At 40.1% G+C, this 17,500-nt stretch overlaps 1 protein-coding gene across 9 annotated transcripts in view; it reads right to left on the reverse strand.

The window, feature by feature from the left end:
- Nucleotides 1-17,500, reverse strand: part of LOC135088793 (uncharacterized) — a 90,367-nt gene that overhangs the window by 13,951 nt on the left and 58,916 nt on the right. For all 9 annotated transcript variants that reach the window (XM_063983839.1, XM_063983832.1, XM_063983837.1 and 6 more), the window contains 2 exons: nucleotides 2,996-3,132; nucleotides 2,280-2,385 (listed from right to left, as the gene is read on the reverse strand). In XM_063983839.1, coding sequence (XP_063839909.1) covers nucleotides 2,280-2,385; nucleotides 2,996-3,132 — 243 coding nt within the window. The remainder of the gene's footprint in view (nucleotides 1-2,279; nucleotides 2,386-2,995; nucleotides 3,133-17,500) is intronic.

A 17,500-nucleotide genomic window follows, 5' to 3' on the forward strand; every position in this document is an offset into this window, starting at 1 on the left:
AAGTGTGGAGAGGAGAGAAGAGAGAAAAAAAGAGATAGGGAGAAGGAGATTAAGGAAAGGAGAAAGAGAAGAAGAGAGAAAAAGAGAGAAGAGATAATTAAAATGAGAATAAGGGGAGGTAGGAGGAAAAGGAGAAACAGAAAAAGAGAGAGAACTGTGGAGGAAAATAAAGATGAGAAAAGGAGAAAAGAAAAAAATTAATACACTTTCCTTATTTTCTTTAGGAGACCTCCATATGACGACCGTTTTCTGTTTTAAGTCTCTCTCCCTCTCTCTCTCTCTCTCTCTTTCTCCCTTCTCTCTCTCTCTCTCTCTGGTCGAGTCGTGTCCCACCCCACCATAGGCTTTCTTTCATAGATATTTCTTCTCTAATCCTCTTATCTCCTACCTGACAAAGGTTTGCAAAGGTTTCCCAGGCTCTCTCCATCTGCCTCCTCCTCCTCCTCCTCCTCCTCCTCCTCCTCCTCCTCTCTGGCATGGAAAGATGAATGAGAAGAAATGGTATTAATTTTTTTTTTTTACCTGTATGATTCTCTCATTCGTCCTAATTAATTATACTTACCTGCCTTCTTACTAACATACCTGTTATATTTTTTATTTAATTAATTTTTTTTACTATTATTGTTATTATTTATTTTCATTTGTTTATTTATTTATTATTATTATTTTTTTTTACAAGAACGTTCCCGTGACGCAAGCCAGAGCAAGTCCATGCCCGCTGAGGTGTGAAGGCCGCGGTGGCTCTCTCTCTCTCTCTCTCTCTCTCTCTCTCTCTCTCTCTCTCTCTCTCTCTCTCTCTCTGATAACTTTTGATACAATGGAATTTACACCTTACTCATAACTTTGGCAGAAGAGTATCTATATGTTACTGTTAACTCTGAACAGAATACCACTTTTTTTATATACTTAAAATGCATATGACATTACTCGGATACCAAAGAAATTTCATACAAACCACTAGAAAGTTCTGTTCAGCTTTGAGTCTGTGTGAAGGAGAAGGATATATACTCTTATTCTCCCCAGATAGCGTTGCATTGCCAAGATCACGTACTGCATTCCTAAGCATTCTCCTTCAAACAAATTTTTCACACTTAGCAGCATGTACTCGAAGTTTTTTTAAGATTTACAAAGGAGTTTTCATGATTCCAGTGATAGTTTAAGAAGGATTTTGCATCATCTGTCAGACAAACTGCCGTGAGAACTCCACTTATTATTTATGTAGCCTTTGAAATTAGTCTCTGAGAATGAAAAGCGTATGAGAATAAAGACCAATACGGCATCGGCTAGAAATACGAGAAAGCGCTACCTCTCCTGGTCAAAAATTCCCGTAAGCCTAGATTCGAGCGTTCAATCTTCAGAGAGAGAGAGAGAGAGAGAGAGAGAGAGAGAGAGAGAGAGAGAGAGAGAGAGAGTTAAGGGGACAGTACACAACTAAACCCCTTAAAATAAAAATCATTCCAAAAAAAGTTATCGCTCGTAAAAAAAAAAAAAAAAAAAAAGAAAGATAAGAAATGCACACATGTCCCTCGAGTTTAGATGTCAAAATATTTAGGTTACTTAAATTTACGTTCTGTTACACATGTTATCGTTCACTGGAAGTTACAAAGGAGAGGTTAGGTGTGTGTGTGTGTGTGTGTGTGTGTGTGTGTGTGTGTGTGTGTGTGTGTGTGTGTGTGTGTGTGTGTGTGTGTGTGTGTGTGTGTGTGTGTGTGTGTGTGTGTGTGTGTGTGTGTGTGTGTGTGTGTGTGTGTGTGTGTGTGTGTGTGCGCGCGCGCGTTGTAAAGATAAATGGTGTGGCGGTGTTAGGTGGTTTTACGTTTGAGAGAGAGAGAGAGAGAGAGAGAGAGAGAGAGAGAGAGAGAGAGAGAGAGAGAGAGAGAGAGAGAGAGAGAGAGAGAGAGAGAGAGAGAGAGAGAGAGAGAGAGAGAGAGAGAGAGAGAGAGAGAGAGAGAGAGAGAGAGAGAGAGAGAGAGAGAGAGAGAGAGAGAGAACCTAAATCCAAGCTCAAATAAAGCATGTAAAAATTAAGAAAAAAATTCAAGAGGTGTTCAAAAAGAATCAGCAGAAATATTAAAAAAAGAGGATAAAAAAATAAAACAATCAAAATACACAAAAAAAACAAGAGGAAAAGCCAAAAAAAAACACAGAAAACTCAAGAGGAAATCAAGAGGAATCGGAAAAATTTAAACAACAAAAAAACACACACAAAAAAAGAAAAGACAAGAAATAACCATGGAGGACTCTAGAGGAAATCAAGAGGATTCAAGAGGAGGACTTACCTGTGGAAAAAGAGGAGTATGGCCACCGCCCACAGCACGAGGACCAAGATCACCAAGAGGACCTCCTCCGCTCTTACTCTTCCTGACCCTTTCTCCGTCACAGTCTCTGAAAGTAAGAGGAAGGGAGAGAGTAAGAGGAAGACAGAGGTTGTTTATATCGCTGGAGAACCAAGAGGAATTATGAGGTAGAGAGATGCAAATATATAAGGGGAAGAAGTGTAAAAAATTATGCATAAAGAGGAGAAAGAGGAAGAGGAGTGGAGTGCGGCTGTCTAGGGAAATGGGAGGGAGAAAGGGGAGAGGGGAGAGAGGAAAAAAATGTACTGGAAGCTGGAGGGGACTGTAAGTGTGAGGAGGAGGAGGAGGAGGAGGAGGAGGAGGGGGTAGAGAGGGAAAGAGGAGAAGGGAGGGAGAGTGGGGAGGAAAGAGTTAAGAGGACAAGGGGAGAGGGAGGAAAAGTTTAATGTGAGTGCGCGACAAGTGTGTGTGTGTGTGTGTGTGTGTGTGTGTGTGTGTGTGTGTGTGTGTGTGTGTGTGTGTGTGTGTGTGTGTGTGTGTGTGTGTGTGTGTGTGTGTGTGTGTGTGTGTGTGTAGACTATTAATATTAATCACAGCACATGAAAAATATGAAAAAAACTACTCTCTCTCTCTCTCTCTCTCTCTCTCTCTCTCTCTCTCTCTCTCTCTCTCTCTCTCTCTCTCTCTCTCTCTCTTACCTACGATCTGGAAGAAGATGGCTGACGTGTTTGCCATAGCGTCGGTCGTGAGCTTCACCTCATACGTAGTGAAAGGCTCCACCCCCTCCTCCAGCGTCACCCCCCTGCTGCTGCCCCCAACGCGTCCCAGCATGAACCTGCGGGAGGGAGGCACAGGTGAAGGAGCAGGTAAGACACTGGGAAGGTAAAAGAAGCAGTGAATACAAGTGTAGAAAAGAGGATGGAAAAACTGAAAGATGAAGTGGAGTAAGGGTGTTTTGGGAAATGGGAGGGAAATAGGAGACGGAATGGCAGGAAATAGATGAATAGGTAAGACACGGCAGGTAAAGAATACAGGAACACAAAGGTACAGAAAGAATACAAGAACACAAAGGTATCTGTAATAAGTCTTTTTCCCCACGTGAGAGAGGACGCAGCAGGTAAGACACGTGGTTGGCTGGTAAAGGAGAGAACACGAGAACGTTAATGGATCAGCAAAACCTCGTCTTCTACAGGTGACAGGAAGCACAGGTGAACGGGTAGCACACGTGGGAAGTAAAGGAGAAATGTCACAGAGAGAGAACATAACATAGGTGAATTTGCTATAGACATTACTTCTATACATAACAAATTCTTAATCATCCACTTATCATCATTCTCTCTAATCATAAAGGAAAACATGAAGGAAACAGAAGGATTTAAAAAAGCAAGCATAAAGGAAAGAGAAGGATGGAATTAAAGAAGAAAGGATGATCAGAAGGAAGGAACGAGAGTGGATGAGAAAGGAATGTTAATTAAATGAGTAAATGAAGGAAGAGAAGGAAAGACAGAGAGGAGTTAAAGAATATAGGCCACAAAGGGAAGACGGAAAGGATAAGAGAGGAAAATAAACAAGGAGGGATTACGGAGGAGGAGAAGGAGGAAGAGGAGGAGGAGGAGGAGGAGGTACTGGGAGTGGGAGATGAGATTAGGTATGGAAATGTGAAGGCTGCTGTTGTTTTGGATTACTCTCTCTCTCTCTCTCTCTCTCTCTCTCTCTCTCTCTCTCTCTCTCTCTCTCTCTCTCTCTCTCTCTCTCTCTCTCTCTCTCTGACCACATCCCTCCTTAAGTATGTATGTAAATCCTGAACCACCACTAGATAAAAGAAAAACAAACAAACAAACAAACCTCATTAAAAAAAAGAAAAAGAAATTGGTAGAGAAAAATACAAAAAAAAACAAAAAAACAAGGAAAAAGTTTTAACAAAGAAACACGAAAGACAAACATTACCCCCATTAAGGCTGGGAAGGGTTTAATGGCAAGGTGATTTGTGGCGGTACGAACATATTGGAGCGACCTACGATGGCTTATAAAGAAAGGATAGGGAAGGGAAGGGATGGGGAGATGAGAGAAGGGGAGGGAGGCGTCTACGTACAAGTGATGGATGATGATAGGCAATGGGGTGCATGTAGATGGATTTGCAGGGTGGAAGGGGAGGTGGAGGCGATGTGTGTGTAGATGGATGTAGATGGATGAGTCGTGGTGGTTTATGGGGACTTATTGCTGTGTGGTGGGTGTAGATAGCTGGCTTAGTTAAATAGATAGATAGATAGGTAAGTGGATTATTTAGGCAGGTTGGTAGATAGATAGATAGATAGATAGATACATACATACATACATACAGACAGACATACATATATACATGCACAGATAGATAGATGAATAGATGTTAGATAGACAAATAGATAGATAGATAGACAGATAGTAGGTAGGTAGGTAGGTAGGTATTTTGATTGGTTGATAGATAGATAGATAGATAGATAGATAGATAGATAGAGAGAGATAAATACCTCCACTCTTTTTGATATAGCAAATGAAAATACTTAAGAGACGAAAGAGAAGAGCGATATATTTAAGTTTCGGACAATAAAAGAAAAGAAAGGAGAGAAAGAGAAAAACAGAAGACCCAGGCAGTGAGGAAGGACGCGTCAGGTGCCGCCGATACAAGGGCGATGCTGCAGACCACCAACTCAACTGATGAGAGAACTTCTTTTTTTTTTCAGTTTTTTTTTTTACTTTATTAACTTTGCTAACTTTTTTACACTTTTTTTTTACTAAACTCATGAGCTGCTTTTTTTTTTTTTTTTTTTTTTTTTGTGTGTGTGTGTGTGTGTGTGTGTGTGTGTGTGTGTGTGTGTGTGTGTGTGTGTGTGTGTGTTCTCGATCCTCCTCCTCTTTCTCACGTAAAAATATGAGTAAGATGTGCCCAAGAAAAACAAGACTGACAGCACAGATTCTCTCTCTCTCTCTCTCTCTCTCTCTCTCTCTGACCTTTGACATTCACCTGAGCTCCCTGCGCGTGTCTCGCATACTAAGCCTCATTCAGCGAGTCTCTGCATCTCTGCTTGGTCGTACACTTCCCGTCAGACGCAGCTTTCCTCCTCGCCCAAGTATGTTTTTTTTTATTTATTATTATTTTTTATTATTATGTATTTATTTATTTATTTATTTATTTGTTTATTTGTTTGTTTGTGGTGTGTTTTGGTATCTTTTCAAATTAGGATTTTCATGATTTATTTTCCAGACTTTCAGATTTGTTCAGACTTTTTCGATTTTTTTTAAATATTTTTTCGCCTATTTATTAATTTTTTTTTCTAGTTTTCAGGCTTATTCCTACTAGCTTTCAGATTCTGGACTATTTTTCAGGCTTTTACGACAATTTTACAGGATTTTTGGATTATTTTTCAGACTTCTCTACTATTTTTTTTTTCAGATTTTGGACTATTTTTCAGACTTTTCCAAGATTTCTATTATTTCAAAATTTTTCGACTATTTTTTTCGGAATCCCTCGAGTAGTTTTCAGAATTGTTTAACTGTTATCAGACGTTTCGAGTCTTCCACATGAACCTCTATATTTTACTGTCACGCTTCCCTAACAATTAGAGCGCTGGAAAAGTTTGCGTAGACACAGAAGAAAGAGAAGATAAAGGGTTCGCTTTTTTACCTCGAATGCAGAGTATGAGAAAATGCGGAACGAACAAAACTGTCTATAAGTTCTAAACAATTATTGGAAATGTCGAGGAGCGGAAGGGTTAAATAGTATTGGTTTTATTGAGGTCCTTTGTGCGTAACTTTGATAACAGACTCTGCCAAACTCTCCGCGTCTCTTAAAAAAAACTCGAATACATTTTTTCCTAATAAGTTTTAATGGAATCTAGATACTTGAAATTCGGTTATTTTTTCAGTAGGGGCCATCGACTGATCCGCGTTGGATGGTGTTGGTTCTACTCGCATATTTGGTACTGTTATTGAGTGAATGAGGGACAGGCAGACAGATGAGACAGACGAGACAGACGAAGCGCTCTTAGTAATGTCGATTATGAAAGTTTTTTTTCGTGTCTGCGTCTCCAGCACCGCTACTCCTGTTTTTACTTTGTTTTCGTTTTCGTTGTTATTGTTTGTCGTTGTTGTTGTTGTCACTGATGTTATCGCAAAAATAAAAGAATAACTGTATTTTATCACCAGCCAATCAACGACATTAGAGATTTTAATGACTTGACAGATTTATAGATGGGGGTGATAGGTGGAAACAGGTAGGTACATTTCATACAGGGACTGCCACGTGTAGGCCTGATGGCTTCTTGCAGCTTCCCTTATTTCCTATGTTCTTGTGTTCTTATGACATCGAAATATAAACTACACAGGTATATGCTTCAACAATCCAGCAGAGGTCGTAAACAAGAACTCAACTCTTAGCAAATTGGAAAATGAAAAATACAGTCTGCTGTTGTTTCAAGCAATTGCCTGAAAGCCCAAGCATAAAAAAAGGTTGCCATAAAAAAATCAAACCGTGTACCAAGTTGAAATTGATATGCACTTTTAAAATTAGGTGATAAATTAATGTTTCAGTTGTTGTTGTTGTTATCGTTGTTGCTGCTGCTGCTGCTGCTATTCCTGGTATTGCTGTTATCCCCGATGTCATCACAAAGAGAAAAACAGAATAACCAAACGTCATCACCAGCCAGTTAACAACACCAGAATATAAAACCACACAGGCACACATTTCCACATTCCAGCAGCGTTAGTCGTGAACAACAACAACTCCAAACAAAGCGGAGTAAAGAAACTTAGACTGGTATTTTTGTATATGGTGCTTCAGAATGTAATAACACAATCTCGAGTGTGTTACGGCAACGTCTGGCGAGATGTGATTCATACTTCCTGGTCTCTTGAAAGGCAAGGCTTGAGTAGATGAAAAGAAGAAGAGAAAGACGTAGAGGAGGGGGAAAGAGGAGAAGGATCAAAAGGAAAAGAAGGTAAGAGGGAAGGAGAGGGGAATATAAGGAGGAGGAACGTATGGAGAGGGAAGATATGAGAAGAAAAGGAGAAATGGTAAGACAGAAACAAAATGGAGACGAAATGAGGAAAATAGAGAGGGTGAGAGAGGGAAAGAAGGAAAGACAATGATAAAACGGTGGAAAAATCATTGGAGGAGGGACATAAGAAGAGGGAAGAGGGAAAAAAAGTAAGAAAAAGTAAGAACGCGGAAGGGGAGATGAGAATGGGGAAAAAGGATGTAGAGTAAATATGACAGAGGAAAAATAAGAGGGAGGAAAAGATGGGAAGGTAAAAGGGAGAGATAAAACAATATCAGGAGGAAAAATGGGAGGAGGAGAAGAGCACACACACACAGAGAGAGAGAGAGAGAGAGAGAGAGAGAGAGAGAGAGAGAGAGAGAGAGAGAGAGAGAGAGAGAGAGAGAGAGAGAGAGAGAGAGAGAGAGGACGGGGGTATAATATGGTTGGGTAAGATTCCTAATTAAAAAGAAAAAAATCTACCTTTATTGCATTTTTCAGTTAAGTATTGATTAGATGTATAGAATGTGCCGCTCTCTCTCTCTCTCTCTCTCTCTCTCTCTCTCTCTCTCTCTCTCTCTCTCTCTCTCTCTCTCTCTCTCTCTCTCTCGCTCGCTCTTTCAATAAAGCGAAATCCCAAAAGACTCATAAAACCGTAACGGGCTTGAGAGAGAGAGAGAGAGAGAGAGAGAGAGAGAGAGAGAGAGAGAGAGAGAGAGAGAGAGAGAGAGAGAGAGAGAGAGAGAGACCTATGAAGATATATGGAAGAGCGAGCCAGGAAGACGAAGGAGGAAGAAAACGGAAAGGAAGAGAGCAGCGAGAAAGAAAATTTGCATGAGAGAGAGAGGAAGACGTGACATATGAGAGGAGAGTGAGTGAGAGGTGTGAGTGAGACCAGTGAAGGGAGAATGAAAGGCGTGAGGAAGGGAAGGAAAATATTTACCAGATGAAGACGATGGATGGACAGACAGAGGATATGAGAGAGAGAGAGAGAGAGAGAGAGAGAGAGAGAGAGAGAGAGAGAGAGAGAGAGAGAGAGAGAGAGAGAGAGAGAGAGAGAGAGAGAGAGAGAGAGAGAGAGAGAGAGAGAGAGAGAGAGATTTAGCGTTCTATTACTAGTCAATTTTCTTCTACTACTACTACTTCTACTACTACTACTACCACTATCAATATCAGAGAGAAAATTGAATACAGAATGAAAGAAGATAAAAACAATACGTAAACAAACAAATAGACAGACAAACAAAGACACACAGACAGACAGACAGCCAGAGAGACGAACATAAGTGACAACAGACATACAAACATACAGACAGCCATGCAGACAGGAAGACAAACAGAAAACAAACATAATGAAACACAAAGAAAGATAAGCAGAAACAAGGACAGTAAAAATCATATATACACACAAACAAAGAGACAGACGGACAGACAGACAGACAGGTAGATAGACAAACAGGTACAGCTAATAAGATTTCACCTGTCAGCACGGCACTGGTGGAGGTAATTAATTAGGCCAGGTGTGAAAATCCCCCAATGCGATAATCCTCTCTCTCTCTCTCTCTCTCTCTCTCTCTCTCTCTCTCTCTCTCTCTCTCTCTCTCTCTCTCTCTCTCTCTCTCTCTCTGAAGTAGTAGTAATAGCAGCAACAAAAGCAGTAGTAGTAGTAGTAGTAGTAGTCGTTGTTGTTTGTTGTTGTTGTTGTCGTTGTTTTTGTTGTTACTGTTAAGGTATAATAGTAAATTCTCTCTCTCTCTCTCTCTCTCTCTCTCTCTCTCTCTCTCTCTCTCTCTCTCTCTCTCTCTCTCTCTCTCTCTCTCTCTCGGGATCCTCAGGTAAGATCCTAATTAGGGAGGTAAGCATGAGAGAGAGAGAGAGAGAGAGAGAGAGAGAGAGAGAGAGAGAGAGAGAGAGAGAGAGAGAGAGAGAGAGAGAGAGAGAGAGAGAGAGAGAGAGAGAGAGAGAGAGAGAGAGAGAGAGAGAGAGAGAGAGAGAGTCACTCATACCCCGCTCCCACATTCTCTTTCCTCCTGCACACTTGGAATACAAATATACTTTTTCAAACATTCTTTCTTATTTCCTTGTTTTTATTTTCATCGTGTTGCATTTCCCTTGTTACTGTCCCCATTTAAATGTTATGGTCCTTCCTGTTCTTCTCTTTCCCTCCCTCTCATTTATCCCTCTCAATCCTGGTAATCCTGTCCCTCTTTTCCTCCTCCTCTCTTTTTCTCTCCACTTTCCCTCTCCTCTTTCCCTTTCTGTTTTTCAATTTTTTTTTCTCCTAGTTTAGTGTTTTTTTTTTTTTTGTCTTTTTAGTCCTCTCCAAATATTTGTTTATGTCCTCTACTTGTTTTGTTTTGTTTTTTTTTCTCTCTTTTCGTTTCTCTATTCTCTTGTTTCTCTTACTTTTCCTTCCTTTTAGTTTTCGCTTTCATTTATAATGTAACATCTTCCGCTTCTGTCGTTATTGCCACTACATGTACTACTGATGCTGCTGATACTGTTGCTATTTACTACTACTACTTCTGCTGCTGCTACTACTACTACTACTGCCACTACTACTACTGCTACTACTACCACCATCACCAACCACCTTTAAAGCTAATACATATACTATTCCTCCTACTTTAACAACAACAACAACAACCGCAACGACTTCTATTACTACTACTGCTGCTACTACTACTACTACTACTATTATGTACCTATACTACTATCAGTACTACACCAATAATAACAACAACAGTATACTACTACTACTACTACTATTACAACTACTACAAATTCCTCACTACCACAACAACCACCACTTATGTACTGAGAATTCTAATTAAGAATATAAACGATAGAAACTCTGACTTGCTCCTTTTATTTATTTTTTCTTCTTTTTCTTTCCTTTTCTTTTCATTCTCAGTCAGGAAAAAAATTGTGAACTCTTTTTTTCAAGATCCCAAGTACCTGAGAGCTGAGTCTAGTTACCTTGATTGCTTAGCTAGGGGAGGAGGAGGAGGAGGAGGAGGAGGAGGAGGAGGAGGAGGAGGAGGAGGACAAGAAGAAAAAGAAGAAGAAGAAGAAGAAAAAAAGAAGTGTATCTTGAAAGTAAGAAAAATGAGAACGAAGAAAGAAAAGTTGTCATAATAAAAAAAAAGAAAAAAAGACAGAAAACTAGAAACAAAAGATGGAAGGAGGAAGAAGGGGAGAACACGATAAATAAGAGAAAGAGAGGGAAAGGAGATTATAAAGGATGAAAGAAGATAAAACGATTAAGAAATAGAGGAGGATTAAAGCAATCGTTCACCAGAGAGAGAGAGAGAGAGAGAGAGAGAGAGAGAGAGAGAGAGAGAGAGAGAGAGAGAGAGAGAGAGAGAGAGTATAATTGGACATAAAGGACTCATGAAGATAAGGATAAGCAAATAGAACACGGAACGAGGAGGAGGAGGAGGAGGAGGAGGAGGAGGAGGAGGAGGAGGAAGAGGAGGACATTACGTGAGGTCAAACACATTATTTCTTACATTCTTACACTCTTAAGAATCTCATTAAATTTGGGTATATAATAGTTAAGCATCCTCCTCCTCCTCCTCCTCTTCCTCCTTCTACTCAACCCTTCTACCTGTCCCTACGTTCTCATTAGCGTGGTAAACCTGACATTCACACCTGTATTTTTAACCTTTTTCCTTCTTTTCCTTTTTTCCTCCTCAACATAATTTATTCTCTCTTTCATAATTTTTTTCCCACATATTTTGCACTATTTACATATATATTTTTTTGTGTGTATGTGTATGTGTGTGTGTGTGTGTGTGTGTGTGTGTGTGTGTGTGTGTGTGTGTGTGTGTGTGTGTGTGGAGGAGGGGCACGGATGACCAAGACTCAGTAAGGAAAGCCAATAGATTACCAGTAGACAGAACCCATACTGGCGATCCGATAGAAGGTTGTGAAGTGATAAATATTTAAGAATCTTCTTGTTGAGGACAGACTCAAATACTTTAGATAGGCAATAGGACGGTAGTTTGAGGAATTGGAACGATCACCCTTTTTAGGAACAGGCTGAATGTGGGCAAACTTCCATCACGAAGGAGAGGTAGATGTTGGTAGAGAGTTAAAACAGTTTGACTATGTAAGGTACAAGCACGGAGGCACAGTTTCGGAGAACAATAGGAGGCACCCCATCAGGTCCATAAGCCTTCCGAAGGTTAAGGACAGCGAGGGCATGGAAGACATCACTGCGAAGGATCTTAATGGGTAGCATGAAATAGTCAGAGGGCGAAGGGTGTGTGTGTGTAATTAGGTGCATGTAGTTTTGTGAGAAGGAAGAGAGTTGTCTTTAGAGGCAGGCTGTGAATGTCCCCTTTTGTTATGAGACACAAAGGGAAACGTTCAGAGATCACAGCTGGGTTACTGATAAGTTCACAGCACCCTGGATCCAGTGTTTCAGATCTCACTGGGAGTAATTATCGTTTCGCCAGGTGTCTACTGTCTCCTTCTGCTTATATCCTGCCACTCTTGTCTTCCCTTTATCTACAAGTAACATTCTAATTGCAACACCTGGCCCCGTTTCCGAGTGTTTCCTTTGTGTCACTTTGTTTCCGTGGCGTTACCTGCCATAATGAGGTGCGAGACCGAGGTGGTGGTGGTGGTGGTGGAAGTAAATTAGAAAAGAAAATAGGGAACTAGATGATGATGTGGTACAGGAGGAGGAGGAGGAGGAGGAGGAGGAGGAGGAGGAGGAGGAGGAGGAGGAGGAGGAGAACAGTCGCATTTCATCCATTATCCATTCATTATCTTAATTACACACAGACTCAGACAGAAACACACACACCCACACACACACACACACACACACACACACTCCTCCTCCTCCATATTACAATAACTATATATTAAAAGCTTTACAACAATAATTCATTAAAAAAACACACACAAAATAGGAAACACATGTTGTATAAAATTCATTTACACGATAAAAATAGTTTACACAATAAAATGTGTGAGAGAGAGAGAGAGAGGGGCTCTGGCCTAAGGAAACAAAAAAAGACTGGAAAATAGGTCCACTGAATATACCAGTCCCCAGAGAGTAGTAAAAAGGGATTATCCAAAATTCTGAGAATCTGACTTCGTTTTGTTTATTTTCATTCCTCTGCTCCAGTGCTAATCTCCACTCATCAGCCTGGGTCCCATCTAATCTTTCGACTCACACACCAAACCAACATCACCAACATAATTTACTGTACGTGCCTCCCTCCAGTGTCCCTCCCTCACGTCCTCTGTCAACACGTCAAGCACAATACTGAGGAGTGGAGGGCCCACCACAAACTCATGCATCTCCTCCTTCACTCCAAAACTGTCTGCCATTCCTTCACTCCTCACGCGCGTTCTATCATTCCAGTGCATTTCCTTCACCAATTCTACTCATTTTTCAGTACCTTCTTGATAATTTTATATATTTTTCTTGGTACATTCTTCTTTCGTGCTGTTATTCTGTCATACAACTTCTCTATGTAGATTTGAAATTGCCATACTATATAGTTGTCTTTCTATTTTCTCTGTACTTTTCTGTCATTCGTCTCACTATGAATAATAATAAAGAAGGTGGTGATAATAATGACGATGGTGGTGGTGGTGGTGGTGGTGATGACGATGGTGGTGGTAAAACTGACAAAAGTGAAGGAAAAAGAGAGAGAGAAAGAAATAAAAAAAAATCGATGTTGCCTTTTTTCTTTTCGTTTTATTTGCTTGGCACGAATTAAACATTGAATATTTGAGCGTTTCTTATCCAAATATTTACTGAGAGAAGGAAAGTGAAAGAGGAAGAAGAGGAACACAGAAGAGGAGGAGAGAGAAGGCCAAATTTCCATCTTCCTTTTTTTCTTCCACATTCGTTTCTCTTTTTGTATATATATATATAAATAAAAGAGAGAGAGAGAGAGAGAGAGAGAGAGAGAGAGAGAGAGAGAGAGAGAGAGAGAGAGAGAGAGAGAGAGAGATTAAACACAAATAATTCGTGATGAGAAAAGAAAAGGACGAATAAATATCAGCAGAACAAACAAAAAGAAAACCAAGAACAAGAATAACTAGGAAAACAACGACTAAAACTAAAAAATGAAAAATAAGAAAAAAGAACAAAAACAAGAGCAAGAACAAGAGATGAAGAAGAAAAAGAAAAACAACAACAACAACAAACGAAGGAAAATGATGATAAAGTAGACGAGCAACAACAACAACAACAACAACAACAACACAACCACCACCACCACCACCACCACCACCACCACCACCACTAACCAAACCATCCAGCAACAACAGCAACAAGAGGAAGAGGAAGTGAGTCGATGCAAACGCTTAATTTTTCCTTACGTGCCAAAAGTTCCCTGAAGTACAGCCAGGGTTCCTCAGCGCAGCAGGGCCAAGTAATATAAGGGCACATTAATTGCAGGAGCCACTAAGCTGGGAGGCGAGGACCGAGAGGGGAGAGGAAGCGGGGAATTAAGGTGGCTTGGGATTCAAATAATACTCACAGGTCTTGCATTTATAAAGGAATTGTCTTATGTGTGTGTGTGTGTGTGTGTGTGTGTGTGTGTGTAGGTGGGTAGGTGTGTGTTGTTTTCCCTTGCTGTCTTTCAATGTTATTTTCGTCTCTTGTTCTCTCTGTGTTGCTATTTTCATCTCTTGTTCTCTCAGTGTTGTTATTTTCGTCTCTTTGTTCTGTCAGTGTTGCTATTTTTGTCTCTTGTTCTCTCAGTGTTGCTATTTTTGTCTCTTGTTCTCTCAGTGTTGCTATTTTCGTATCTTTGTTCTCGCAGTGTTGTTATTTTCGTCTCTTTGTTCTGTCAGTGTTGCTATTTTCGTCTCTTTGTTCTCTCAGTGTTGCTATTTTCGTCTCTTTGTTCTCTCAGTGTTGCTATTTTCGTCTCTTTGTTCTCTCAGTGTTGCTATTTTCGTCTCTTTGTTCTCTCAGTGTTGCTATTTTCGTCTCTTTGTTCTCTCAGTGTTGCTATTTTCGTCTCTTTGTTCTCTCAGTGTTGCTATTTTCGTCTCTTGTTCTCTCAGTGTTGCTATTTTCGTCTCTTGTTCTCTCAGTGTTGCTATTTTCGTCTCTTGTTCTCTCAGTGTTGCTATTTTTGTCTCTTTGTTCTCTCAGTGTTGCTATTTTTGTCTCTTTGTTCTCTCAGTGTTGCTATTTTCGTCTCTTTGTTCTCTCAGTGTTGCTATTTTCGTCTCTTTGTTCTCTCAGTGTTGCTATTTTCGTCTCCTGTTCTTTCAGTGATGTTATTTTAATTTCTGTTGTTGTTGTTTTTTTCCAGTGTTGTTATTTTCGTCTCTTGTTCTCCCTAAGTACCCAAAACGTACAAATAATTTTCTTTGTTTTATTTATACGTTACGAAAACAAGCAGATAAAGAACTGATCAGTTTTTTTTTTTAAGGTGCACTTTTCCTCAGTCTTATTATATTTTCCTCCCTGCTTTTCTTTCATGATAAAAAAAATAGCCGCTTAGGATAATTAAGCTACTCTGTCATTAAAAATCATCAGTGTATACTTGATTTTACTATAATAATTCAAGACATCCCTGTGAATTTGTAAGCAGAACAGGAAAAAACAAGAAATTCAATTTTTGTACGTAACTGCTTGAAATAATAGCTAAGGTAACATTCAAATACGCCAGTAATTTTATATTTCAAACAACGCCTGTGAAAATACAACTGAAATTAAACGAAACTTCTCAAACGTAACTGCTTGAAATAATAGCTAAGGTAACATTAAAATACACCAGCATGTAATTAATTCTTCCCGACAGTTTTATATTTCAAACCACACCTGTGAAAATACAAATTAAATTAAATGAAACCTCTCAAACGTGACTGCTAAAGTAAACATTAAAAACTCGCCAGCATATATTTTTTTTATTTATTTTTTTTCACGGTTCATGATAATTCAAAACACATAAATAAACGAACACTTAAACCAATTAATAAACACCACATCTCAAACACAACTGCATAAAAACAACAGGCAAATTAACACCAAAACACATCGACATACAACCAATTTTCCACGACAAGCTTATCATTCACACTACGAAACTAAACCCAAAATAAAGCAATCAAAACATCTTATACGTAGCAGAAATTTTAAAAGGAAGCAGACATTTTTCCCTTCATTGTGGCTTGGCGTGGCTTGCAGTGTACCTGTGCGCTAGTAATGAGGCGAGGCAGGCAAGGTGAGGCAGGTGAGGGAAGGTCAACGAGTCCGCCAGGTGTTCCCATGATCTTTGTGACCTTAATGCGGCTCACGGCAGCTTTGTTCCTTCCTTCCTCCCTTCCTTCCTTCCTTCCTTCCCTCCCTCACTTCCTTTGTCCCTAATTCCTTGGTTCCTTAATTTCATTCCTGCTGACATCTTTTTCTCTCTTATTTCATCTGTTTTCTTCCTTCAATATTTTTCCTTCTTTAGTTTCCTTTAGTTTCTTTCTTTTCTTTCTTTTTTATTTTTTTCTGTTTTTGTCTTCCTTTTTTTCTTTTTTCTGTCTCCGTTTTCTTTTTCCTTCATTTCTTTCCTTTCCTCTTTCTTTCTTTCTCTCTTCCTTCCTTTTCTTTCTTTCTTCGTATGTCCCTCCCTCCTAATATTCCCTTCTTCCCCCTTTCTTTTCATTCCCTTTTCTTTCCTTTCCTCTCCAAACAATTTTCTTTATTTCTCTCCTATAACCAAAATTTCTTCAGTTTCTCTCTTCCCTTCTTTTCCTTTCTTTTATTATTACTTGTTCCCTGGACTCTCAACTTGTTTTCTTCCCTTCTTTATTCATTACTTTGTTTTTTATTCCCTTTAAATACGCCTTCCTTCTCTTCCTCTTTCCTCCATTCCTTCAATCTTATCTTCCTTCCTTCCTCTCATTCATATATTTCCTCTTCCCTTTTACTTTTCTTCTTTTCTTGTCCCTCACGTTACTCCCCCCCCCTCTCTCTCTCTCTCTCTCTCAATCAGTACTGACATTCCTACCCTTTGCTCTCTTCAATTTTCTCTCTACCTTCCCCCTTCTCTGCCTCCCTCCCTCCCTTCCTCACCTCCTTTCCTCACCTCCACCCTAACCTGTCAGCTGCACCTTCATTAACCCTTCCTCAGGTGACACAGATAGAAGGGAGTGATAAAGGGAGGAGAAAGGAACAATAATAAGAGGAGGAGGAGAAGGGAGAGAGAGAGAGAGAGAGAGAGAGGAGAAAAATTACTTCAGGATACGAGTATTAGTGAAATTTGGTCGTTTTATTTTATTTTATTTTTTTTTAAGGGAGTGAAAAGTAAAGATAGGAATATTATGGTATCGTATTTCGGAAATGTGACTTTTATCGTGTTTTAACGTATTTTTGAGCTGCGGTGATCAATATCTGGGTCCAGGTGTATGTTTTATTCAGGACAGGGCCGTGTTATTGGGAGGGAGGGAGGGAGGGGGAGAGAGAGAGAGAGAGAGAGAGAGAGAGAGAGAGAGAGAGAGAGAGAGAGAGAGAGAGAGAGAGAGAGAGAGAGAGAGAGAGAGAGAGAGAGAGAGAGAGAGAGAGAGAGAGAGAGAGAGAGAGAGAGAGAGAGAGAGACAGACAGACAGACAGACAGACAGACAGACAGACAGACAGACAGACAGACAGACAGACAGACAGACAGACAGACAGACAGACAGACACACACAGACTGACAAGAGACAAACATACAAACAGACAGAGAGAGAGAGACAAACAACTAGACAGACAAAGACATACAGAAACAGAAAGTTAGACATGCAGACGGACAGACAGACAGACAGACAGAGCTTTAATGAAGGGCTGGTGTAATAGGGTCATTAATTAAGGACAAGTGACCCTTTTTTGAAGGTCAAGGTGACACACACACACACACACACACACACTCTCTCTCTCTCTCTCTCTCTCTCTCTCTCTCTCTCTCTCTCTCTCTCTCTCTCTCTCTGCTAACTTAGGCACATGGATTAATTTAAGCAATTTGTCGTACTAACTAATTGTGTATGTGTGTGTGTGTGTGGGTGTGTTTGTGTGTGTGACTGACTGACTCTCTCTCTCTCTCTCTCTCTCTCTCTCTCTCTCTCTCTCTCTCTCTCTCTCTCTCTCTCTCTCTCTCTCTCTCTCTCTCTCTCTCTCTCTCTCTCTCTCTCTCTCTCTCTCTCTCTCTCTCTCTCTCTCTCTCTCTCTCTCTCTCTCTC

Source organism: Scylla paramamosain, chromosome 31 (assembly GCF_035594125.1).
Source record: "Scylla paramamosain isolate STU-SP2022 chromosome 31, ASM3559412v1, whole genome shotgun sequence".
Lineage (NCBI taxonomy): Eukaryota > Metazoa > Arthropoda > Malacostraca > Decapoda > Portunidae > Scylla > Scylla paramamosain.